This window comes from Peromyscus maniculatus, chromosome 4 (assembly GCF_049852395.1).
Source record: "Peromyscus maniculatus bairdii isolate BWxNUB_F1_BW_parent chromosome 4, HU_Pman_BW_mat_3.1, whole genome shotgun sequence".
NCBI lineage: Eukaryota > Metazoa > Chordata > Mammalia > Rodentia > Cricetidae > Peromyscus > Peromyscus maniculatus.
In genome coordinates, this window is record NC_134855.1 from 118,054,189 (window position 1) to 118,081,487 (window position 27,299).

At 38.4% G+C, this 27,299-nt stretch overlaps 1 protein-coding gene across 10 annotated transcripts in view; it reads right to left on the reverse strand.

Moving 5' to 3' along the window:
- Tasp1 (taspase 1) overlaps positions 1-27,299 on the reverse strand; it is a 255,934-nt gene that overhangs the window by 45,428 nt on the left and 183,207 nt on the right. For all 10 annotated transcript variants that reach the window (XR_013050795.1, XR_001579049.3, XR_013050794.1 and 7 more), the window contains one exon: positions 9,359-9,469. Coding sequence is in view for 7 of the 10 variants with exons in the window: in XM_006983677.4 (XP_006983739.1) it covers positions 9,359-9,469 (111 nt within the window). In the remaining 3 variants the exon portion in view is untranslated. The remainder of the gene's footprint in view (positions 1-9,358; positions 9,470-27,299) is intronic.

The window sequence follows — 27,299 nt, forward strand, 5'->3', positions numbered from 1 at the left end:
AAGTGAGCTCCAGGAAAGGCGCAAAGCTACACAGAGAAACCCTGTCTCGAAAAACCAAAAAAAAAAAAAAAAAAAAAAAAAAAAAAAAAGAGAGATGCTACTTCCTTGTATCAGACTTTTTTCACACACAATTATTACATGTAGGGGACTGTGAAGTCAGGTAATATACAGGACTAACGAATGGCCTGGAGTGACATGCCTGAGCCTGGGAAAGTGCTGGCTATGGTGATCTTTGTTGTGGTCAGACTCAAGCTCACTGCCATTTAGAGACGCTCCTGGCCTTTCAATAATGACTCTTTTCCTTTGGTAGCAGCCTGTGACTGTTTATAACTTCAATACTGATTTAAAAAGCCGTATGTTTGCTAGACCAAAGCCCAAGGAGTTGCAAGGCTCCTAGAAATACCCACACCATGGAAAAATTCCCATCAGACAACATTAAGAACACAGTAAAGTTCCCACAAAGATTTAACATGTGAAAAATGGACATAGGGCTTTGGTAGTCATCTTCTCTGAGAGATGACTTCTCAGCACATCATGCCATAGTGTGATATGGAAAGGGTCCCAATGTGACAATGCTTCTGTGCCACAGTTAGGTAGGGATGAAATAGCTACATGTGGGCTCCTCAAGAATAAGGTAAGGACTGGAGAGATGGCTCAGCAGTTAAAAGCACCTATTGTTCTTGAAAAGGACCTAGTTCTATTCCCAGACCTGAATTGACATCAGGCAGCTTACAGCTCACAACTCCAGAGTATCCAACAACCCTCTGATCTCATATATATATAATAAAGTTTTTAATGCTAGGTTAAAGGAAGACCAGGGACAGTAGGAAGGGACTGTTTATTTAGTGCTTTGAACAAGTGGATCCAGTCTTGGGTAATGCTTCAGTCTTACTGACTTCTGCTATATGAACCATTCTGAAGGCCCAACACAAAGCTTGGCCTTCCTGTGTCATTTAAGTCACCACTTTCCCTAGTTACTATTAGAGCTACAAGTTACTCATTGAATGAGACTTCTCTCAGGACACTTCTTTCTCTTTCTCCACCATCCACATACCATCCCAATTAAATTACATTTTATAAAACAAAGTGTCCTTACCAGGCTGTGAGCAAGTTATTTCCATCCAAAGGAATTCTCCTTCTAAACAGAAAAAAAAGCACTAGGCCACCCCACTAAAATACATATACAGATACACAAACACACACAAGATGCACATAAGCATATACACCGAGAAACACATACACAGATACATACATACATACACACACACACACACAAAAAAAAAAAAAAAACCAGACAGATAAACACACAGATATGAACACACATACATTCTTCCCATTGTTGTTAACAATCCCCAGCTGCCCTGGCTCTCATAACCATTTCAAACCTCTCCACTTGGCTTCCCATCCCAAAGTCCCTTGGAGGAATACGGAGCTCTAAAATCAGAACAGTCTTGGCTGGGAAGTTGCCAAGTCAGCTGCTGCTCCTTAGCCTTCTTTGGGTGGGATAGCATACTAGAGGATGCTTTGTGCACCATATAAGTAACTACTTACTAAATGAAGAAAAGCTAATTTTTCAATGGGAAGGATGGAGAACTGTACATACAATAGCTTCCTTTTATCTGTTCCTGGCTGTTAAGTACTTCTTAACCCAGTAGGTGGCTCATGTTTGTAAAATAATAATAATAATAATGATGATGATGATGATATACAAAAATGTTTCACTGTCCTGACACAATCTGTATAAATCATACAAGGGGAGTTTCATTATGCCCATGAGGTAGCTGAGTTGGCAGGCGTCCCTGTCAAACTTTCACTAGTAAACTGTCGTGGGAACAATGGAGGCTGAGTTCCACAGAATGCTACTTACACTAAGTTGGGGAGATAAGCATTCCCTCTTTCCAATGCTCATGCTGGTTTAAGACTAAAAAGTAAGAGATACGTGTCAAACAGAAATACAAGCCCTAAACACATTTGAATTCTCTTCCTATTTGACCTTCTTATTGCATTAGACACTGCTGGAAGTAGTGGTTGGTGACTGAGATCTGGACGATCTCTACTAAACAGAAAACCATTCAGTAAAACTAAGTTAATTGGACGTGATTTTATTCATTCAACAATTCCTTTTACCTTTAGGATTGATCTCATGCTCCAGTGACACCTGCTACCCCTTAAACAGACCAAAGTTGACTAGAAAAGTTTGCCAAAATTGCTTCCAGAGTTTTAGAAGAGCTACAAGAAGTATATAACCGCCAGAATTAGATTCAGAAATCTTCATATTTTTAGATGGAAAACTAAACCAAACAATTAAAAAAAAAACTTCTGGGTAGATAATAGGTAGAAGTACATTTCTCATAAAAGAGAAGAAAACTATAGCCAAAAAAACACTATTCCTGGCTTTTAAAGAATGTGTTAGTGACATTTAAAGAAAGAAATGTTGTTATAAACAGAGTAGATCAAAAAATATTTCCAAAAGTACAAATCACAGAGCACTACTACCCCACAATTTGCTAATGCTACTCTCGGTTGCTAAAACATTTAAATATTATATCTGCTTATTTGCTGAACAGCTCAACTACTTTACCAGTCTGTGTGTTTCCTCCTGACCTTAAATAAGAATTAAAATGTCAACCCATCTTTCGTGAGAGCAGTGGGGATAGAAGACCTCCAAAGCACTGCTGAGGTACGAAAGAAATGAGCTTCCCACCATGTGAAATCACAGAGATCCACATGGAAAAGAAAGTTTAATTCTGATTTACAGGCAATTCGGCAACATCAGACAAATATCCATATGGCCACTCTCCTTCTCCTGTCCTAGAAGTGAATTTGCTTTCTCTTTGCCAGTTAGCTTCATGACCATGTGTACCTCCCAGAAGTGCCTTGCCATAGGTGCTCACAGAGGCCAGCACCACATAATGAGAAGAAGTGATGTCGTTGTTGCCCCACAAAGAAGCTCCTTTGAACATACGTTTTTATAGGCTTGCCAAATTTTTAATGCCAGTAAAACCAAGAGTCTGGAGGAATTTTAAGTTATAGTAAAATGACTTTTTATCTTTTGAATGTTCCAGGAAGCATCAAGTGAATATAATATATTCTTTTCTTTTCTTTTTAACTACAGCATGTTTTGGTAACAAGAGAAACAACAACACAACAAAAAGTATTCAGTAAAGAACTCTGTGTTCTGAAAGTGGAGCGGCAGAGGGAGGCATCACACTGAAGCTCTAATTGGCAACTACGGAACACTTTGATTTGATAGAGTTAAGTTGAAAATGATAAAGGAACTCATTACCCTTTCAGTTAGCTATGAAAAACACCAAAGAAATTCTCATAAAAGTTCAAATCAAGCACTATCAAACAGCATACCTTTCGGATACACAGAAATATGAAAAGAGTTTAAGGAAAACCCAAAGATAGTCATGAAGTAAGTCTCAGGGAAAGAAGGCTGTAAGATCAGAGAGGCCCACCTGGGGGTTTCAAAGATATGGGTAATGGGTAATTTCTTGGGCTGCGCATCAGGCCCACAGGTGTTCATTTTATTATTACCCTTTATAACTCACAAATTTATTATATCCTTCTTTAAAACATATATGAAACATGGCACAGTAAAAGATGAAAAACACAGGGGGTGAGTAAAGAGGTAGCTAGAGATATGGAAGCGTACCATACTCAAAACTTAATTATCAGCAACATAAACACATTTCCAGATAGAAAGAACCAGAGTTACTCTCTAAGGAAAGTGGGATTAACTTAAGGCAAAGTAACAATCACCATGTGTGCTCACGAGATGATCAGGCTCTAGGTGATGTGAGTCTGAAATCCTGTCTAATATGAAGGACTACAAAAGAGCTTTGAACCAAAGGTGACTGACAAATACACACATCTATTCTAGATTGCTTATTATCTTCCTCAAATATATGGAGCCTATTTCACACTGGCCTAACGACCTAAGGGAGAAAATCTTTAACTTCATAGGCTCCAATCAAGACATGGGGTATAGAATACAAAGAAGGAAATGTTCCCCATAGCAGGACTGGTTGTTTATGGAAATTATTTGCATATATTCTAATTACCTCCCTATCAAGCTTAAAATAGCAACACATTCACTGTTCCCACAGGAGGGCCTGATGTGCCTTTGTTTGCTCATTTTAAAATATTATTTTATTTTAACATGTATGGGTATTTTGCCTATAAGTATGTATGTTTACCATGTGCATGTCTGGTGCCCAGGAAGGCCAGACGAGTACTGAGCCACCATGTGGTTGCTGGCTATCAAACCCAAGATCTCTAGAAAAGCAGCCAATACTTTTAACTGCTGAGCCATCTTGCCAGCCTCCTCAATTTGCACATATCTTAACTATGTCCATCAGCCTCAAGAAAGCACTTCTACAAGGCCTGGAAAATGTGCAATTATACTTTAGCAGGTAAAAATATATTGGCCTTTCCCCTCCCTCTAAAAGCATATAGAAAATTAATTCTTTTCAGCTGGCTCATCCAGGGACAAAAATTTGCTTTGTGTTAAATGTACAGTTTGTAGACTGGGCTTTGTCAGCATCCCTTGATCTGGGGAGTGGGATATGGCAGGCAGGTGTTGCAAACATGTTTGTAGCCACACTGTCCCTATACAAGGCTGGATACAGAAGCTGTCTTCTGGGAACCATTTAAACTGTCTCTAAATCTTATTCCTGGGCATTCATTAACCAAATTTTCAACCTATGGTATTTGCTCTTTAGAACACATGAGGATATTTTATGTGACATTTCATTTTGCTCTAAGAGTAGTCAGCTCAAAAAAAATTAGTTCTGGGCTAGAGAAATAGCTTAGTGGGTAAAGCGCTTGCTGCTGAGTTTCGATCCCCAGAATCCACATAAAAGCCAGATGCAGTCAACTCCCTAATGGGTGATGGGAAGAAGACACAGCAGAAATCATGAGATGCTCGTGGGGCAGCTAGCCTGGAGTATGCAGCAATATGAAGAATAAGACAAGTCCTGTCAAATGAGGAGGAAAGCAAGGATACCTGATGCTGTTTTCTAATCTTCACATATACACATCTGTAATCATATCCATGTTCACATGTGGGGGGAGGGGAAGAAAGAGAGAATTCTGCTAAGATAATACAAAATCTACATAGGTGTATCAAATCTCTAGCCCCCTCTCTGGTTCTCAATGACCTGTGATTTATCCAGTTATTTATCAAATAACTGGAGGAAAAAAAATTTCCAACCTAGGAAGAGAGGAAAGCACTTTAGTATCTGATTGGGAGTTTCCTGTTAAGTTTACAAAGATATAAACTGCATGGTACTAGCACAGCACAAGGAAGGACCAAATACATTGGAGGAAACCCTTCAAGAGAATTCACATTTGAGAAAGACCTTAAGTATGGGTTACCAGAACAGTGCATTTCCAAGAAAAATGCAATAGTGAGGGCAAGTTACGAGCCAGGGGTGGGGGGATGGGGAGAGAGAGGTCCCCTTGCAAATACTATTCAAAAGACAAGGACTTGGGACATTGGCAATGAGTATAGGTAATGAGAGTAAGTTGAAAATGATACTTGCACATTCGCTCTAAACTGTTAGAGTGAGTGGCAACTTGCTGGTGGCCATGTCAGAGGAACAGCAGATGGCAGAAGAGTTTAGGGTGTCAGTCAACCAGGAGGAAAATCCGTGATCAATCTCAGATAGGCAAGGCCCTGAGACCACAGATCCTGGAATGTCTTTTGCTTCTGCTGTGCCTTCACATGTTTGCCACTGCCATCTTTCTCCGGTATCTGGTATAGTGTGAATGGGTGTGGAGATCCCTACTGCCTGTAATGTAGTATGCTTATCTCATGGAAACATCACATTCTACTGGTCATTTTTACATGTGGACTATTATGAAGATGATTTCTTCCTAAGCTGTACTGTCTAACTGATAATAATAATGTTAATTTAAATAGAATTTTGATGATTAAAATTAAAGCAAGCAAGCGTCACATAGCTAGAACACATAAGTTACTACTGAGGAGCCACATAGACTGTGGCTTAGGTTAATAATTAAGAAAAATAATTGAGTCCCAGTAACCCAGTTAATTTAAATTCTTCTAATCTTAATGTTGAGAGATGTGTTCACAGGTGTTGGAGTGCATAATAACTGAAACAAAGCTTTGAAAATAACTTAAAGTTAGACTAAGATGTTTTTGTGAAATAGCTTTGAGGTGAAAAACTCAAGAAGACAATCTAAAGTTTTAGAAAGGCACATAGTTGAATGAGGAACTTGTTAAGATCAGAGAACAAGAACAAAGCAGCCCAATTATCATTAGCTGGCATGCCTTTCTTGCTAGAATTGGTTGATGACCAAAGGTGATGGTTAATTCCTTGCACCCATCTCTACCTTCAATCCCCTGATATAAGAAACTGTTGATGAGTGGGTGTACACCCTAAAGATTTAAATTAGAGCTGACTGATTCTTTCTCATATATACAAGTTTAGATTTGTGATTCTTTTAAGATTTCTTATAAGATTACCTTTTGAGTGATTGGTCCTTTCTTTGTAACTTCAAAATATAGCCTGCCAGTAAAAGAATACCTTGCTTACTTACACTGTGTTCATCTACAACAAGTTGCTTGGGTATGAATGTAAATGGGTTCTTGGGATAATTTGTTTTTCACCTGAAATACCCAGTATGTTTAATCATGTAAGGAATATGGAAAACACACTGTTTTTTACTTGTATTCATTGTAATCATTCACTTGAAAAACAGAATGTTGCCTGAAGGATTTTGCTTGAGTATATAAGCTGCAAGGGAAAGAATAAAGACAAAGTTAAGATGAGTTAGAAGGAAAACATCAAGAATGAGAGAATTAGGGGGGAAACATCAAGAGAAACAGAAGGGACATTTCTAGATTGTGATAAGAACAGAGATGGAAAATATAAAGAAGAGTAATGAAAGGGGCTGAAGGAAACCATCCAAAGAGTGTGTGAGTGTTTTTTCCCTAACCCTCTCAGTCCCCCAGGAAATGACAGCAACTCTTCCCATTAGGTTAGGTAACTGGCATCCATCTTGCATATCTGAAGGTAACCCAGTGGTGGGAGGGAGGGAGGGAGAGAGAGGGAAGGAGAGAGAGAGAGGGAGGGAGGGAGGGAGGGAGGGAGGGAGGGAGGGAGGGAGGGGGAGAGGGAGAGAGACAGAGACAGAGTTCCCTCAATAAAAGGGTAAAAGTAGTGAGCATAACATATACAGAATATGAAAAGGCTGATTTCATAGAAACTGAGAGTGGTTCCAATGCTTCCTAAGGCTGGGTAGAAATGGTTTGGGCTTAGGAACATATACAGCAGACAGATGGCAGGAATAAGAATACATTCTATTGCCCACCAGAGTAAATATGGCTACCCATAATCTATTGTATATTTCAAAATAGCTGCAAGAGAGTATTTTAGATATTCTGTGAACAAAGAAATAATAAGCTTAAGTGATAGATATGCTAATTGGCCATATTTGATCAGTATATGCACAGATAAAATGAAACAGCACAGTGTACACTACTCATGTATATAATTATATGTCAACCAAAAGTAAAAGCCAGACATGGTAGAATACACCTATAACTCCAGCAATGGAGAGGCTGAGGTACAAGAATAGAGAATTTGAAGCTAACCTGCACAACAAAAAAGTAAAGATACAATAGTAGAGAACATGGAAATAATGTTAAGGGATACCTATTCTGATCTTATTTCAGCAGATTTTTGAAAGATACTCAACCTTCAGTTTAAACAAGCAATAAATTCGTCACAAAAACTTCTATCAGTCTTATTTAGGCTACTCTGATCCTGGGGTTAGTATAGTTCTTTTGGTCACATTTTCATCTTTGTCCTTTTTTGCTTTGGGCCACTGTCTTCTTTCCCAATTGCCCTTAGCTTAGGGCCATGGTTAGGTTATCAACTCAGCTGCAGGTGTGTTACAGAGAAAACTCAGACAGTAAACTGGAGGTGCGAACTGTCTATGAGACGATAGAAAAGGAAAACCTGACTGGGGAAGGCTGGGGGGTGAGGAGTGTAACAGCGGAAAAGTGGCTAAAAACCACAGTTCACAAGGCACACGCCTTTAATCCCAGCACTCAGGAAGTAGAGGCAGGTGGATCTTTGAGTTTGTGGCCAGCCTGGTCTACAGAGAGAGTTCCACGATAGCCTGAGCTACACAGAGAAACACTGTCTCAAAAAAACAGACAAAACAACAAAAAGCAGAGGGGGGAAAAGACCATAGTTCATAATACTGGTGACAATTATCCCAGGAGTCCTAAAGATGAGAACCCAGATGCCCGGATGGGAACTGAAGACTAACAGAGGAGCACCTTCATTTGTCACCACTCAAGTTCTTTAGACAAACTACGGCCAGAGTTCACTAAAGGCCACATACAATAGCACATAATCTAGAAATGCCCTGCGTATAAAACTCAGTATTGTGTTACAAGTCAGGGTAATGGATAACCCAGATCAAGACAGAGACTAGGAGGGGTCACAGGGGCCTTTGGGGTGGCACTAAAGTTCAACTTTTTAAATCTGGGTACAAATTACATAAGGTAGGTTCACTTGGAAATAATTCATCAAGAAAGTGCAGTTATGATTTGTGTTTTCTGGATATGTGTATATTTTAATTAAAAAGTTAATTAAAAAGACACACCTAGAGTCTCTGCTATATAGACTTTAAAGTAGTTTCTATCTAGATAAATAGATGAGGAAAAAGCAGCCTGTGGGCTATAGCAACACCACCAGTCTGTCTGTGTCTTGATAAATGGCAGGGAGGGTGGCTTCATCCCTACAGGTATGAAGTAGACCTTCTTGGCTAGACCCAAAACTATACATCTGGATGCACACCTGCAATCTGCAAAAACACTCACTGACCAACCCTTCGTGAAAACAGTTTTGTGAGGAAAGTGTGGCAAACATTTTATTTTACAGATAAGGAGTGGTAGAGGACAGTAAAGTGATACAGGACAGTAGCAAAGCTAATAATCCAGGGAACCAGGACCAGATCTAGGCCAGTAGCTCTTCACACGGTCTTCTTCCTTTAGAAGAAGGGGAACAGGAAGAATCCTGTTTCCATGTTATTATATGTACTGTCACGGGTCACCTTTAATGCTCCATGGAATAAGTCAGGAGAGTGAGACATGCTACAAGACTTCAGTGAAGCTCATTTAAAACCATGCTTTAAGCATAGCCTTAGAAACAAACAGTGATGTTTTATAACTATCTACAGGAAGGCAAGAGTGTGAGCAGTGGGATACTGACAGACATCACAAGTATAAACTGCTGACTAAGGGCAGCAGCCTTTTCATGTCTTGAAAAAAATGAAAAGAAGAAACTTCCCAATAAATGGAAATTCCACTTACCTAGAAGTGTCTGCTTATTTTGGGAGGAGTCAGACTCTGAGGAACATCTGCATGACCGGAGAACAATCACCCCACCGAGCACGCCATCTTCACTGGCAAGGAAAGGTGAACCTGGGCAGAAAAGACTGGTAGTCACCTCTCAGTCACTTTTATTTTCATTTTCAATTTCCATTTGGTTACAGGAACAAAAATGTGGCACAAACAAGAACGTGAAAGATGCCCAGTTTTTAACAGTCATTGTTCATACCTCATATACACTTGATGGCAAAGGCAGTTTCATGCCTGAACAGAAGCCATTTGGCAAAGGCAGTCCCAAATACTGCCAAGATAACATGACTGGGAGAGCGTGTGCAGTACTGTATTTGGAATAGAACTGGAAACACCATCAGATTAAAGGACCAAAACAACTACAGACACACAAAAATGCTCAGCATCACGCTTTGATCAACTTTTGGGGATTCTGCACAAGGCTTGCCCTGCTGCCAGAGGCACACCACCCAACGCTTTGATTTACTACCTTAAATTCAATTTTAAACAATAAGCCACAAACTTTATTACAAACATTTAAAAATGCTCCTGATGGTTTACACAAATAAGAGTGAAGTCAAATTTCTATGATGTGAATCTGGTGGTTAGAAACAGCCCAGCCTCCTTGAGATCTCACACACTGAACCACTGTGAACATTTTTCAAGGACATTACATTTTAAAGCCCCTCGTTTTTCTTCCCCAAGGACATCTTCTTGAACATCTGGCATAATAAGTGAGCCCGTGGAGAACAAATGCAAAATTAACCCAACAACTATCAAAGGAAGCAGTAAAAATAAAACTAACCAAATTGGATTTGGGGGAAACTTCTGGGTAAATTTAGTAGATTAAATACATGCATTTATCTCCACGCCCTCCTTAAATCCCAGGGAATGTTGGGTGGAAAAGGAAGCAGGGGATAAAAATGACCCAAAAGTTTAAGGGGGAAAAAGGCAGATATTTGGGGAAGAAGAGATGGAGACGCAGCTATTTCCCTTACAGACCTAGTGTGCTCACTAGTTTTTATATCAAGTTAACCCAAGCTAGGGCCATCTAGGAAGAAGGATCTTAATAATAATAATAATAATAATAATAATAATAATAATAATAATAATAATATTTTTTTAAAAAAGCATCCACAGGATTGGCTCGTAAGCAGGTCTGTAGGGCATTTTCTTGATTGAGATTGATGTGGGAGGGCCCAGATCACTGTGGTGATAGTCTTGGGTTCTATAGGAAAGCAGACTGAGCAAGCCACGAGGGGCAAGCCAGTAATCAGCATTCCTCCATGACTTCTGCATCAGCTCTTGCCTCCAGGTTCCTTCAATGATGGGCTGTGATGTGGAACTAGAGTTGATAAAAGACCTTTTCTCCCCCAGCAGTTTTTTGGTCATGGTGCTTTATCACAGCAATAGAAAGACGAAGAGACCCACAAAAGTTAAATCTCAAGTTTCCAAGGAGTAGAGAACTTGTAGCAGAAGGAACCTTCAGAAAACCATCTAGTTGAGCTACAAAACTGAAAAGGATCAGAAATTGGAGGCTTGATTCTCCTCTGAAGGCAAAAGTACAGAGTAAAGATGAAACGGAGTTAGCTGGTTCAGTGTCTGAAAGAATCCTCCAGAACAGTGGTCAGCAAATTATGACCTGCTAAGAATTCAAAACCAAACAATTTTAATGGTTGGTTTTTAAAAAGTAAAAAAGTAAGAAAAGAAAGATTAGGGAGGAGAGAAAAAAAGGGGGGCTGGGAGACAAATAAGTAGCAGGGATCACAATGAAGCTTGTGAAGCGAGCGCTGTTTGTTCTCAGTCTTTTCCATAAAGCTTGCTGTTCTAGTTAGGATTACTATTGCTGTGATGAAACACATCACCAAACCTACTTGGGGAGGAAAGTTTATTTGGTTTACGCTTCTACATTATGGTTCATCGTCAACAGAAGTCAGGTCAGGAACTCAAACAGGACAGGAACCTGGAGGCAGGAGCTGATGCAGAGGCCCCAGGGGTAGGGCAGGGGGAGAAGGGTGAGGAGGTGCTGCTTAGTAGCTTGCTCTCCATGGCTTGCCCAGCCTGATTTCTTAGAGAACCCAGGAACATCAGCCCATGGGTGGCCCCACCCACAGACTTGGTCTTGGATCATTAAGAAAATACATTCCAGGCTAGTCTGTTGACAGCCTGATCTTCTAGAGGTATTTTCTTAATTGAGGTTCCTGTCTCTCAGATGACTCCACTGTATCAAGCTGACATAAAACTAGTCAGCACACTTGCCAATCCATGATCTATGGTCCAGGATTCATACTAGAGCAAGAGATGTATCCCTAAACTTGCAGAGACTGTATTATCCCCTTCTTGCAAACCAACAGATACAGAGGAGAAACCTATTTGAGAGACACTAAAAAAAGCACCTTGTCCTTGCCTTATGGCAAGGGAAAAGGTGAGGAGGGGCAGGGAGTCGATGAAGAGAGGGATATGGGAAATGAGACTCCCTCCTCCATCTCTGTATTAACCACTTATCTTCTAGCAGCTAAAGAATGCCTGGCCAAAGCTACTTAAGATAAGAGTGCTTACTTTGGCTTAGAGTTCAAACCTTCTTGCCACATTTCTATCAGGAAAATAAACCATAATGTCAAATTAAAATTTGCTTTTACCTGACTCCTAATTTTTTTTCTTCCTAATTTGCTACACTCTATATCAAGGCATAAGTCTTTGGCCATGTATGATGCAAACATCTTCCCCAATTTATTAACTACTTTGATTTTCCTTAGAATTCTTCATTTTTGGCTTACTTGTTTGGATGCTTATGCAGCTGATTTGTCAACTTTTTGGTTTAAGGCTTCTGTATTCTAAGTTTTACAGGAAAAGCCTTCACTTGTTGGAAATTATGAAAATGTTTTGCCCATGCCCATGTTTTCTACTACTACTTTTACAATTACAGACTTTAATTTTAAGACTTCAAACTTCTGGAATTAATTTTGGGATAAAGATTGCTGTGGAGAACTTATTGCCCCTAAATAGTCAGCCAACTGCATAATAAAACTTTGGTGAAAAATTCATTCCTTGTCTACTGACTTTAAAATGTCCTTTTTCTGACTTAAAATATATTTTAATTATATATTAATTTTCACATGTATTTGAACCCATAAATTTTTAAAATTATGAAAACTACTCTCCTCTAAATAGTGTATGAATTTACTTACAGTCTTGCAGCATATTCTATTTGATTGGACAAGTTTCTTCTCCATATTTTTATATGAATTAATCTTTTCTGCTTTCATATGTTTTTTTCAAAATAGCATTTCTCAACAGTATTGCCTTTTATTCTTACTGAAAATTTTATTTGGACAAAATTTAAATAAATAATGATTTTTGCCTATGATTCAAATATACTAATAAAATTTCCTTTTGTATATATTTGATACTTCTAATAAATTATGATTTTTGCCTATGATTCAAATATACTGATAAAATTTCTTTTAGTATATATTTGATACTTCTACTCTTAAGCTTTGATCAAATAGATGCAACTGTAGAATGTCCTGATATATAAACTTACTACAATTTTCTTCCTCAGTTCTTAGCTTCTCGATCTATCCTATGTAATTTACCACTATCCATATTTCTAAAACAAGCAAAAAAATTATGCTAAGTGATCTTCAGCTTGGTCTCACGAAACAGAACAAAACTCAAACACAACAAAATAAATGTCCTCATGTTTTCAAAAAAGCTTGGATGTCACGCTGTCTATGAATGAGGGTAAAGCACTAAATTGGAAAAGGTTTAATTTAACTAATCAAAAGTACATGAAAGACTTCTCTGATTCAGTATTTAAAACATGGAAAGCATTTTAAAACAATTCTGAAGGAACAGAGGCTTTGCTTATTATAGTCAAGATCCCATGTGTGTGCTAAACCTTATGTCCTTTATAATGTAGTTCAGGACTATGTCTCCCAGAACTCTGTGTTTATGAGCAATGTCTTCTACTTCAGGACCCAGGGGATGTGTTTTGTTTTATCATGGACTTGGTAAATAAAGTACAAATGTACAAATAAGGCAGATAAACACCTAGAAAAGTCTCTATCAATCTCTGCACAAAGATCTTAAATGGCACAGACTATTAAGAGCACTACACACCTTCTGGAGCTGCTGTTGTATGTTTTCCCCGTTTTGAGTTGTTTTCCTATACACCCATTTGCCCAGAGTACAAACTCTACTGACTTTCACTCTGTACCCTGTTTACAGCACATAAGCCCATAACATTGAAGAATAGTTAGTTACTCATGGCTCATTCAGCTTGGAGATGGTGAAATGTTAAAAAGGTTACATGGAAGAGTACCCAGTGGTCGTAATATTGTAGGTTCTCAATATCTGCTACAAGATTCCAGAGAATTACTGAAAGGCAGACCAGCAGGCATGGAAGCACCATGTCCCTGGTATAAACAGCACAAAGAGACACCTAGTTCTAGGCACAGAGAAGAGTTTTGTCATATCAATAAGTTTAGAACCAGTTTATCAAAAAAAGGAGGAGGAGACAAGTGTGGTGAGCAAAGGAACAATCATGTTGAAAGCACCCAGCACTATGAAGGAAGAGGAAAACAAACACACACACACACACACACACACACACACACACACACACACACACACACACACACAGACTGACTGACTGACTGACTGACTGGACTGAAAAGGTCACAGGGCAATAGTTAGGATCTGGTAGGTCAGAGTACTTTACTTTGCTGAAATCGGAGGAGCAAGAAACAAACAGAAATCTATGGTATAAGAGAAGCTTTGAAAGACTGATGGCTCAGAGGGTTAAGAAGGTGGTGTCACTTGCTTGGCAAGCTGAGAACACACTAAGCAAATAAAAAGGGACATCATTGTCTGTAGACGTTAGTTTTCCTGTGTCCTGCAGCCACTCACTCACAAATCAACATACAGAGGATTTTATTAATTACAAACTGTTTTGTCTACAGTTCAGGCTTATTGCTAGCTAGCTATTACATCTTAAATTAACCCATTTCTATTAATCTATGTATTGCCACAGGGCCATGGCGTTACCAATCTGTTGGCATCTTCTTGCTCCTTGGGCAACTGGGTCATGTCCACCCTGACTCCACCCTTCTCCCTGTCTCTCTGCTTGGATTTCCCACCCGGCTCTTATCCTGCCTTACCACAGGCCAAATCAGCTTTATTTATTAACCAATGGGAGCAACACATATTCACAGCATACAGAAAGACTGTCCCACAGCACTTGTCTAGTGGAATTCCAACCACATTTATCATTTTTCATTGTTGCAAAAAGTCAAGCAAGTGCTGCTGGACACAGTTCCCACAATGAGGAATTTTGCATTATAAGTGTTCCCTTCCCATTAGAAGTATCACATATGTAAACTGTTCTTTTTGTTTTAATCCTATATAATAAAAGGAAAGGGGTTACCAAAGGGTGATACATCACCTCAAAGAGTATATGCGTAGCAATATTACTTCTCCTTCATTTATTCTTAAGGTATTTGTTGAGTATTATTAGTTACTTACCCTATCTGGGTATTACTTACCCTACCCTGCTTTGTATAGATCAATAAAAACAAAATGAAACAGCTGGGGGCTGGGGGTGCATGCCTTTAATTCCACCACTTGGGAGGCAGAGGCAGGAGGATCTCTGTGAGTTCAAGGCCAGTGTGGTCTCCAGAGTGAGTTCCAGGACAGGTTTCAAAACTACACAGAGAAACCCTGTCTCGAAAAGCAAACAAGCAAAATACAAAGTCTTGGATCCCTGGCTACATGCTGATGTTGGAGACATCCAAGCAAGCAAAGATAAACAACATGGAACTACTTAAAATAGCTCCGTGGAAAATCTAATCAGGGCTAAGATGGAGACTTAAGATGAAGAATCCACTGCTAACGGTACTTTCTGAAAGGACAGTGTTTGAAATTTCAATAACAGATAAAGAAGGAACAAGAAAGGGGTTATAAAGGAGGACATAACAAGCTAAAGAGAAAGGACATGCCAAGGTCCTGAAGAGTTAAAGACCTGGCAATTTAGAAAAACAAAAACAAGATGAAAATGGCCAACATAACAAACAAGACCTGCAATGAGGCTGAGGGATCGAGCAGTAATGATACCTCATAGACCATGGAGTACTTGCCGACATTTGTATCTTTTTCAGAGTGGAAAGGCATCAAAAGGTAAGAATATTTTAGAGAAGAAACTCAAACAGGCTGTTTTGAGAACAGGTAGGTCAAACAGCTGTTAGGAGAAGGGATAGGGAGACTGCCAAGGTGGCTTCTGTGGAGATCTAGGTGAGAGTTTCTTAGGGAGTGTGGAGACACTTCCATGTTCCCTGGACAGCCACCCTTTACCTCCCATAGGGCTAAATTTTGCTGCAGCAGATGCTGCTTAAGGTAAAAGTGAAGCAAGAAGATATTCAAATGGATTCAGCCAGGTGGACACTGAGAAGAGCAGTCAGTTCTGTTTGTCAGCAGGAGGTCCATGTGTGATCCTGGAATGAGTGCAGGTGGCTACTGACTTCAGTCTCCCATTTAAACCCACTCATTTATATGCTCTCCTATCATGATACAATGTCAACACAGTGTCCTGAGGATGCATGTCAGAATCCTGGGCATCACAAAGTTGACTGCTGTGAAATTCCTTCTCCGAGCTAAGGTTGTCAACTCCTTCCCTCTTCTACCAGTCCCCCAGGCCCTGTTTATCTTGAAATTCACTCTGTGTCCTAATTTAGCAAAGCTTTAATTTGTTAACCTTAGAGCACTGGCGAGGATATATTTTTTGGCTTCTCCTTTTTTTTTTTTTTTAAACTAAATAAAGTCCTGAACTTTTTCTCCACCTTGGTTATGGAATTTTTGTGGCTCTGCTTGATTTAATGGCATATTTTGTACATTTCATACATACCTAGAAGCCTTAGGCAGTGGGAAGCCTCTTATTATGTCTAATAAATAAAAGAAATTTCAGAATTAAATCATAAGTTTCTTCTTAAGACTGGAAGGTAGAGAAAAATGAGTCATGATTTTAAAAAAATTCAAAAATGTTAAATTAATGGAACCTTATACTTTTTAGACAATCTAGAAAGACAACAAAGAAAAGTGAAAATTATCAATTCATTGCTTTCTTTTGTATTTGTTAAGTATCTGTCTTAGAATTAATATGACTCAATGGTGACCAAAGAGGAAGTTGATTTGTCACTCATGTTTTAATTTATAGAGGGATAGAAAGAGATAACAAGTTTCAAGTAATTCTAAAAAAAAGAGAAAATGCTTATAATGAGGAAAGAACCAAAGTAAACGCAGGTACTTAAAAACACACAACAAAAAAACAAAACAAAACAAACAAAAAAAAAAACCACATAAGCAAGGCAACTTGTAAGCAAATTTATCTTCTTGTGTATAACAGGGGTCAAAGATTAAAAATGAGATCCAGTCTATACACTATGAAAAACCCAATCATTGAGTGATTATGTAAATGCAGGATGGTACATATGTAATAGAATAGCTTTAAGAAATCATGAACTAATAATCATTCAAGATTCTTTAAAAGCCAACAAAGGGCAGAATGGAGGCTTAAAAGTTATCCAGTAACTACTACTTGAGATGTAGTTCTCTTGTGCAGTTCTCTTCTGTTTTCTGTCAAAGAATGAACTAATGTGCTAAAACAAACAACAGTTATTTGCTTTAATTATATATTGTTGCATTTATATGATTTATTTGAATAGTCAAAAATGAAGAGGAAAAACTCAATGCAGGGGGGTTGGAATAAAAGGTACAGCAGACTATTTGACACAAAGCAAATAACATGAGAATCAAGATCTTATTCCTATGCAAAATAAATGATCATTTTCCTTCTTCGGGTATGTACTAATTCTGGGGATTTGACCTAGTGTCAGACATGGCTGACTTCACAATGATAAGAACCCCACAGTCAATTCAAATACATGCAACCCAAGCAGAAAGAAATATGCTTGCTCTACATATATCTAAGAAAAGAGCCAAAGGAAGAATGTTTACTGTTGTTCAGTTTTCTTACTGTCCAACGATGGAATGCCAAAATGTTGTTGGTTATTTTTGGTCTTTTTTCTCTTTGGTCTTTTGGGACCTGCTAATCAGCTCCCAAATAAATCATGCACGGGAGTCTTATTATTACTTATGAATGACCAGACTTAACTTGACTTGTTTCTAGCCACCTTTTCTTAAATTTAAATTATCCCAACTACCTTTTACCTCTAGACTTTAACCTTTTCTATTTCTGTATGGATCTTTCTTTCTTTCTTACTCCACTGCTGGTTGTGTAGCTGGGTGGCTGGTCGCTTGTGTCATCTTCCTTCTCTCGCTCCTTCAACTTTTCCTCCAATATTTCTCCTTCTATTTCTTCTCTCTGCCTGCCAGCTCTTCCTACCCTTTCTCCTGCCTCACTATTGGCCATTCAGCTCATTATTAGACCAAGCAGGTATTTAAGACAAGCAAAGTAATACAGCTTCACAGAGTTAAACAAATGCAACATAAAAGAATGCAATACATTTTTCATTTTAAATAAATGTTCCACATCATAAACAAATGTAACACATTTTAAAATAAGATTGTACAACAGCTGATTGGCTTGATGTGGACAGCATGATCATCCCTGGTCTAAGTATCAAGGTCAGGGTACTACTCTGAGTAACCAGGTAAACAATGCCCAAATGAGAGTCTACATGTCTCTTCCCAGTTAAAAGGGGCTATAAGAACTAAAGATTTGGGATAATACTTAGATATGTGCATGAGAGCATGCACATGTACACAAATATATCTTCTCTCTCTCTCTCTCTCTCTCTCTCTCTCTCTCTCCACATATTGTTGGAAGTAAAGAAATCCATTGTGGGTGTACCTTCCTTTACTAAAGGAGATAGGGGATACTACAATGACACATGACCTTTGGTTCTGAGTTTTCTACCATTTGAGGATTAAAAACATGGATGGAAAGAGTATAGTTGAAAATATTTTGAGAAATATGAAGTGCTTTATAATAATCATGTAGTATTACTACAATATGTGAATAAATTTAGTCATGTTTTTGCTGGCTAGCAATAGAGAAAGCAATTGTTTCTGAAGATGCTAGGCTCACCACAACTCAGTCAGCCACATGATCACCATTGTAAACCGCCATTGTCCTCCAGTATTCATAGTTATGAAACTAGAATAGCCTAAGTCTCTATAGTGCACTGTCAAGTGACAGTATTTTCAATTATGATGGCTTTCTCGGGGACAACCATATCACAAGTGAAGTAACATCTGTATAAAGAGGTTAATGAGAGAACAGACAGTCAACATATTCCTCCCCCTTTCACATGAGGAACTATTTTATTTTTTTATTTTGTGTGTGTGTGTGTGTGTGTGTCTGTGTGTGTGTGTGTGTCTGTGTGTGTGTGTGTGTGTGTTTCAAGTCAGGGTTTCTCTCTGTAGCTTTGTGCCTTTACTGGAACTCACTCTGTAGCCCAGGCTGGCCTTGAACTCACAGAGATCTGCCTGCCTCTGCCTCCCGAGTGCTGGGATTAAAGGCGTGAGCCACAGTAGACCCAGCAAGGAGGAATCATTTTATAATGCACTTAGCAACCACAGAAAATTGGGCCTACTATGATTTAAATAAATTGCAATTTACTTTTTCCCTCAAAAAGTACTCCAGTCCTAAGTAGCTTTCACATTTGCAACAGCAGGTCCAGTGACAAATCTATGATTATTGTATCTGTCCTACCTACCCCACCATGACTGTACCTAGTTGCTGTTATTCCAGGAATCACATTCACATTCAGGATTAGAAGACTGTGGAAGGAGTGATGGTCTTTTGATGTGGAAAACAAAAGTTTCTCCAGAAATACTCAGGCACATTATGTCTCAATGGCCTGAACCATAGAGAACTGCTGCCAAGTCCTAGAGCATGAAGATGGACTTTTTGCGGTCTATATAATAGAGGAATATAAGACAAATAGAGAAAATTGTAGGGGATGCAGTCTACCAACTGGCTGTTTACCTTGTATATACATGCACAAGGCCAATGTTTAATCGGAAGTATGTTTTTAAAAAATATTTTTAAAAGTGTCTAGGCTCCTGGCTGGACAGCACTGCTTACTAGATCCTAGCCCCTCAGGGGCACATCCTGCACCTCTACCCAACCAAATGAAAGCCCAGAGACCAGGCACCAGCCTTCCCTGACCCCCCAGCCATCCCCAGCCGAATCAGCGACCACCTGAGCCCTGTCTGCACCTGGAGAAGGAGCTACCACAGGAACCACCTGCACCTGGAGGAGGATATGAACATCTGGGCTCCCTGCTGGATAGCCCTAGTCTCCAGACCCTACCTCCAGGGGCACATACTGTGCATTGCCCCCACCCATCGAAGATCCAGCAGCAGCCTCCCAACACCCCAACCATTCCCCCCTGCCCCCACATCATCCACACCTGCACCAAGTGGAGGAAGAGCAACTACCTACACCACAGGCCCTACCTGCACCAAGTGGAGGAAGGGGGAACCCCTAAGGCACAGGCCCCACATGCACCAATTGGAAGAAGAGATAGGTAAAGGGCAGTGTAAGAATTCATTCGACAACATAAAGAGCAATATGTCACCACCGGAAACTAGTGGTTCTACAACAGCAAGACCTGAACAATCCAATTTAGAAGAAGCAGAAGAAAACAACCTTAAAAATAATTTTACAAAGAAGATAGAGGCCCTTAAAGAGGAAATGAAAAATTCCCTTAAAGAAGTAGAGAAAAAGACAAAGAAAAAAAATGGAAGAAATCAATAAATCCCTTAAAGAAAGTCAAGAAAAGGCAGTCACACAAGTGAAGGCAACAGTTCAAGACTTGAACATTGAAATAGAGGCAATAAAGGAAACACAAACCAAGGGAATTCTGGAAATGGAAAATCTAGGTAAATGATCAGGAACTACAGATGCAAATATAACCAACAGAGTTAATACAGGAGATGGAAGAGAGAATCTCAGGCGTTGAAGATGCAATAGAGGAAATAGATTCATCAGTCAAAGAAAATGTTAAATCCAACAAATTCTTAACACAAAACATCCAGGAAATCTGAGACACCAAACCTAAGAATAATAGGGATAGAAGGAGAATTTCAGCTCAAAGGCACAGAAGATATACTCAACAAAATCACAGAAGAAAACTTTCCTAACCTAAAGAAGGACATGCCTATGAAAGTACAACAAGCTTATAGAACAGACCCCCCAAAAAACTTTTTTTAAAAAAGTCCCCAAATCAAATCAAAACACTAAATATACAAAATAACAAAAGAATATTAAGAACTGCAAAGGAAAAAGGCCAAGTGACATATAAAGGCAGACCTATCAGAATTACACCCAACTTCTCAATGGAGACTCTGAAAGCCAGAAGGTCCTGGACAGACATTCTGCAGATACTGAGACCGAGGATGCAAGCCCAGACTACTATACCCAGCAAAGCTTTCAATCATCATAGACAGAGAAAACAAGACACTCCATGACAAAACCAGCTTTTAACAAGACCTATCCACAAATACAGCCCTACAGAAAGTACCAGAAGGAAAACACCAACCTAAGGAAGTTTGTTGTACCCACGAAAACACAGGCAATAGATAACCTCATACCAACTAACTCCAAAGAAGGGAAGCACTACCACCACCAACAACAAAACCAAAAATAACAAGAATTAACAATCACTGGTCATTAATATCTCTTAATATCAATGGACTGAATTCACCTATAAAAAGACACAAGCTAACAGAATGGGTATGAGAAAAGGGCCCATCCTTCTGCTGCATACAAGAAACACACCTTCAACCTCAAAGATAGACATCAGCTCTGAGTAAAGGGTTGGGAAAAGATTTTCCAATCAAACGATCTACTCCAATAATCAGATTAATGAATACTCTAACTATCATCATAGAGCTTTCATCCAGTGACTGAAGAAAGCAGATGCAGAGATCCATAGCTGGGTGCCAGGTAGAACCACAGGAGTCCAATAGATGAGAGAGAGGAGGGATTCTATGAGCAAGGGACATCGAGATCACGATGGAAAAATGAATTCAAGGGGAGGAATGAGAGAAGTTGGAGGGGAAAAGGGGGTAGAAAATATATAAATATATAACTTATGTATGAAATCTTCAAAAAAATAAAAATTTGACCAGAAAGTCCTTAACTAAACTTTAGTCAAAAGTCAGAGGTACCAAACATTTATAGAGCATTTTTTAATACACCGAGGCTTAAAACTATGCCTTTTTTGAAAAAAGAATCCTTTAAAAAATTTTATTACTAACAAAAGTTGCATACCATTTCAAGGAAAATCATCAAATTCAAGAAAAAAAATGTTGGTGGAAGCTATAAACAGATAAAATTCAAGAAAAATAGAAAAGCATCAAGTTATATGCAAAAAGTTTCTCAAACTGACTATAAGAAAAAGATAAAACTACTAGGCATGGTAGTACATGCCTTTAATCCCAGCAGAAGCAGGCAGATCTGTGAATTCAAGGTCAGGCTGGTTTACACAGAAAAAGTACCCACAGCAACACAGTGAGACCCTGATTCCAAAAATACATACATACATACATACATACATACATACACATACTTACATACATACAAAAAAGGCTGGGGGTTGAGGGAATACAAGAAGGAAAGGAGGAATCACAGTATCCTTATTTGCAGGCATTAAGATGTTATTACACAAAAGACGCTAAAAACTCCCCTGGGGAACTCCTACAGCCAATCAACACTTTCAGCAAAGAGGCAGGATACAAAATAAACACACAAAAATGAGTAGCTTTCAGGCTGGAGAGATGGCTCAGAGGTTAAGAACACTGACTGCTCTTCCAGAGGTCCTGAGTTCAATTCCCAGCAACCACATGGTGGCTCACAACCATCTGTAATGAGATCGGGCGCCCTCTTCTGGCCTGAAGACATACATGCAGGCCGAACACTGTATACATAATAAATAAATCTTTAAAAAAAAAAAAAAAAAAGAGTAGCTTTCCTCTATATAAATGACAAACATCTTGAGAAAGAAACCAGGAAAACAAACCACTCACAACAGCCTCACAAAAAAATCTTGGAATAACTCTAACAAAACAAGTGAAAGATCTGTATAATAAAAACCTTAAGATGTTAAAGAAAGAAATGGAAGAAGACATCAGAAGATGGAAAGATCCCCTATGCTCATACATTGGTAAGATTAATATTGTGAAAATGTCCACCCTACCAAAAGCAATGTACACAGATTTACTGCAGTCCCTACCAAAATTCCAACACATTTCTTCACGGAAATTGAAAAACTAACCCTAAACTTCATATGGAAATACACACCCTCATCCACACCACACACACACACACACACACACACACACACACACACACACACAGAGGCCAACACCACAACAAAACAGGATAGCTAACACAATCCTGAACAATGAAAGAACTGCTGGAAATATCACCATTCAGATATGCATTCATACTACAGAGCTATTTACAAACACATGAATTTTGATAAAGAAACCAAAAGTTCAACTGGAGAAAAGACAGCATCTTCAACACATGATCAAGTTGGATGGCTGCCATGTAAAAGATTAGAAATAGATGCATATTTTCAGTCTGTTTAAACTTTAAGTTATAACTTAACTCCAAATGGATCAAGGACCTTAACATTAAGACCTGATATCCTGAATCTGGTGGTAGATAAAGTAGGAAACAGACTTAAACTTACTAGCACAGGAGAGGACTTTTTAAATAGGACTCTAATAGTTCAGGCATTAAGACTTACAAATGATAAATAGGGTCCCATAAAACTAAAAGGCTTCTGTATAACAAATGACACCATAATTCAAGTGAAGAGGTAGCCTACAGAATGGAAAAAAAATTTACCAATTATACATCTGAGTTAGTACCTAAATAAATAAATAAGTAGATAAATAATAATAATAATAACTTTACAATAAGAAAACAAATATCTCATTTTAAAATGGGGTATATAATTTAAAAGAGTTCTTAAAAGATGAAATACTTTTGTTTAACATCCTCAGTCATCAGGGAAATGCAAAGTTAAAGCTGCTTTGATATTTCATCTTGCCCCATCAGAATGGCCAAGATTAATAAGACAAATGCCAGACAAAACTCCGTCATGAAGGAGGGGAATGAGCACTATATCCTACCTCAAGCCAAGAAGTTATTCAGAATTGACAGGTTCTGGGAGAGCTTTCTCCAATGACATGACACTGAGTAGACTAACCACCAACGCAGGCTCCACTCATGCTGAGGAGTAACTGACTAACATAAATTGGATTCCATGTTTTTTGGCTTTGGTTCTTAAGAGATTGGGTAGAAGGAAATGGAAAAAGATTTGGGAAGACTTATAGGAAGGGAAATATATTGCATGAAATTCTCAAAGAATGAATAAAAGCATTTGTCTTAAAAGAGACAAAACTACAGTGGTTATTTTTAGTTATACTTTTCTATATTTAAAAAAATGGTCACTATTGAAATAAGAATATGAAGAGAGCAGTCTGACATCTCAGGACCATGGAAGCTTCCACTGCATCCTAACAACTGTGAAAAGCTGAATGTATCAGTTACCTTCCACACTGATGGGATAAAATACCCATCAAAAGCAACTTAAGAATGTTTTTATTTTATCTAACAGTGTGAGGATCCTCAGTAAGAAAGTCAGAGAAACAGGAGTTTGGGGCAGTGAGCTACAGTGTGGACCCAGAAAAGCCAAGATGAATGCTACTGGTCAGTTCACTTACTCATTTGTCCGGTGAGTTCAGGACTCCAGCTCAAGAATGTGATACCTGCAGTTAAAGTGGGTCTTCCCACCTCAATTAACCTAATGTGGATAATAAGCTAAAGGATGACCAGAGACTTTTCTCCTACATAATGAGAGATCCTGCAAGGTGGACAATCAATATCAATAATCACACAGAACAAAGTGAAAATATAAAAACTCACCCATGGGATCCATGAGAAAAATGACACCAAAGAATTGCTTGCCCTAAACACAGCAGAATCTACCAGTGGAATCAGTGCCAAAGTAGGAAAACTTGAACTAAGGAGACCAATGAAATCCAATTGCTAGAGACTCAGTGTAAAAAGTCTGAAGCAAGTTAAACTCCAATCACAGGAGGACACCTACACTTTCATGGGCTCTAACTCCAGAAATTAAACCAGCTTCTCACACTGATATCTCTGGAATAATAGACACTATATTTTAAAACAGTAATGGGGACTGAACCAACAGTCTTGCATAGAGTGCTGGCCAAGCACTCTACTAATGAGCTGCATCCACACCTCTCTGGTTTTTCTTTTGAGACAAGATATCAATAATTTACTCAAGCTGTCCTTTAGCTTGCAGTCATTGTGACTTAACCTCCCAAGAAACAACAATGACACCTGCCCTAGCAGGCTCCACAAGATAATCTGGTTTTTAAAAAGAACAATAGACCTAAGATAAATCGCACACTAAAGATATACACAGTCAACCGGTGTGTTAAAATTTGATCAATATCAATAATTAGGCAATTATCAGGCAAAGTTAAAAAATCATAGTAAGAATAAGCTATATATTCACTTCAATAAAAGCATTCTGTTTTTTAATAGGCCTCGAAATGGAGAAACCAGAACCTAAATTTGTGGGATTTTATCTAAGCCTAAACAACTGAGGGGAAGAAGAAACCCCAACAGTAAGCCCCATTAACCATCAATCCCCCCTGAACATGGGCTATAGAACTCTTCTCCAGACTGAATCACTATACACTAAAGGCCAATTTACATGGCTCCTTTTACAGAGCACAGTTGACTAACCACACTCCACGGCAGGCCCCACTGTGGTGCTGGTGGGGATGGGAGAAGTTGGAGGAGACAAATATGATCAAAATACATTATATGAAATTCTCGAAGGATTAATAAAATATATTTTACAAATAATAAATATGGTAGATAGATGACTTCAAAGAATATGAAGAGGTAAAAATATATCCATGATAAAATTATACAGATAATTTAAATCCCTTCCAGTAAAGGAATGAATACATCATAGAATTATGGAATTACTCAGCTATTACTTTAACTATACTGCCATAAAAAGGGCATCCATATATGTTAAGTACAGGAATTAACAGTCACTGGTAATTAATATTCATCAATATAATGATCTCAATTCAACTATAAAAAGATACAGTATAACAGAATAGATACAAACACAGGATCCATCCTTCTGCTACATAAAAAAAAAACACACTTCAACTTCAAAGACAAACACTGCCTCAGAGTAAAAGGCTGGGAAAAGACTTTTCAGTCAAATGGACTTAAGAAGCAAGCTGGTCTAGCTATCCTAGTATCTAACAAAATAGACTTCAAACTAAAATCAATCGAAAGAAATCAGGAAAGACATTATATATTTATCACAAGGAAAATCCACCAAGATGAAGTCTCAATTCTGAACGTTTATGTCCCCAATACAAGGACACCCACATTTGTAAAAGAAATACTACTAAAGCTTAAATCACACATCAAACCTCATACACTAGTAGTGGGATACTTCAACACCCCATTCTCACCAAAGGACAGGTCAGCCAACTGAAACTTAACAGAGAAATAAGGGAACGAACAGACATTATGATTCAAATAGACTTAATAGATACCTAAAGAATATTCCACCCAAACACAAAAGAATATATCTTCTTCACAGCATCCCATGGAACCTTTTCTAAAATCAACCACATACTCAGTCACAAAGCAAATCTCAACAGATACAAAAAAAATTGGAATAATCCCCTGTATTTTATCAGAACACCATGGCTTATAGTTAGATTTCAATAACAACAAAAATACAGAAAGCCTACACTCTCATGGAAACTGAATCACCCAACTGAAATCACCAATGGGTCAAGGAAGAAATAAAGAAAGAAATTAAAGATTTCCTAGAATTCAATGAAAATGAATGTGCAACATGCCCAAACTTATGGGACACTATGAAAGCAGGAAAATTCATAGCACTAAATGCCCACATAAAGAAGATGGAGAAATCTCACACTAGTGACTTAACAGCACACCTGAAAGCTCTAGAACAAAAAGAAGCAAACTCACCCAGGAGGAATAGATGCCAGGAAATAATCAAATTGAGGGCTGAAATTAAATAGAAACAAAGAGAACAATACAAAAAAAAAATCAATGAAACAAAGAGTTGGTTGTTTGAGAAAATTAACAAGATGGACAAGCCCTTATCCAAATTAACCAAAAGGCAGAAAGAGAGCACCCAAATTAACAAAATCAGAAATGAAAAGGGAGACATAACAACAGAGAAGGAGGAAATCCAGAGAATCATCAGGTCATACTTCAAAAATATGTACTCCACAAAATTAGAAAATATGAAAGAAATGGACAGTTTTCTGGATGGGTTATCACATACCAAAGTTAAATCAAGACCAGATAAACTATTTAAATAGACCAATAAAGGTAATAGAAACAGTCACTAAAAGTCAAAAAAAGGCCACGACCAGATGATTTCAGCGCAGAACTCTACGAGATTTTCAAAGAAGAGCTAATACCAATATATTGGCAAACCAAATCCAAGAACACATCAAAAAAAATGAACCACCATGACCAAGTAGGCTTCATCCCAGGGATGCAATGATGGTTCAACAAAAATCTGTCAATGTAATATACCATATAAACAAACTGAAAGAAAAAAAACCACATGATCATCTCAACAGATGCTGAAAAAGCCTTTGACAAAATCCAATACCCTTTCTTAATGAAAGTCCTAGAGAGAGCAGGAATACAAGGAACATATCTAAACATAATAAAGGCAATTTACAGCAAGCCAACAGCCAACATCAAATTAAATGGAGAGAAATAGAGCAAAAGCAATTTCACTAAAATCAGGAACAAGAAAAGGCT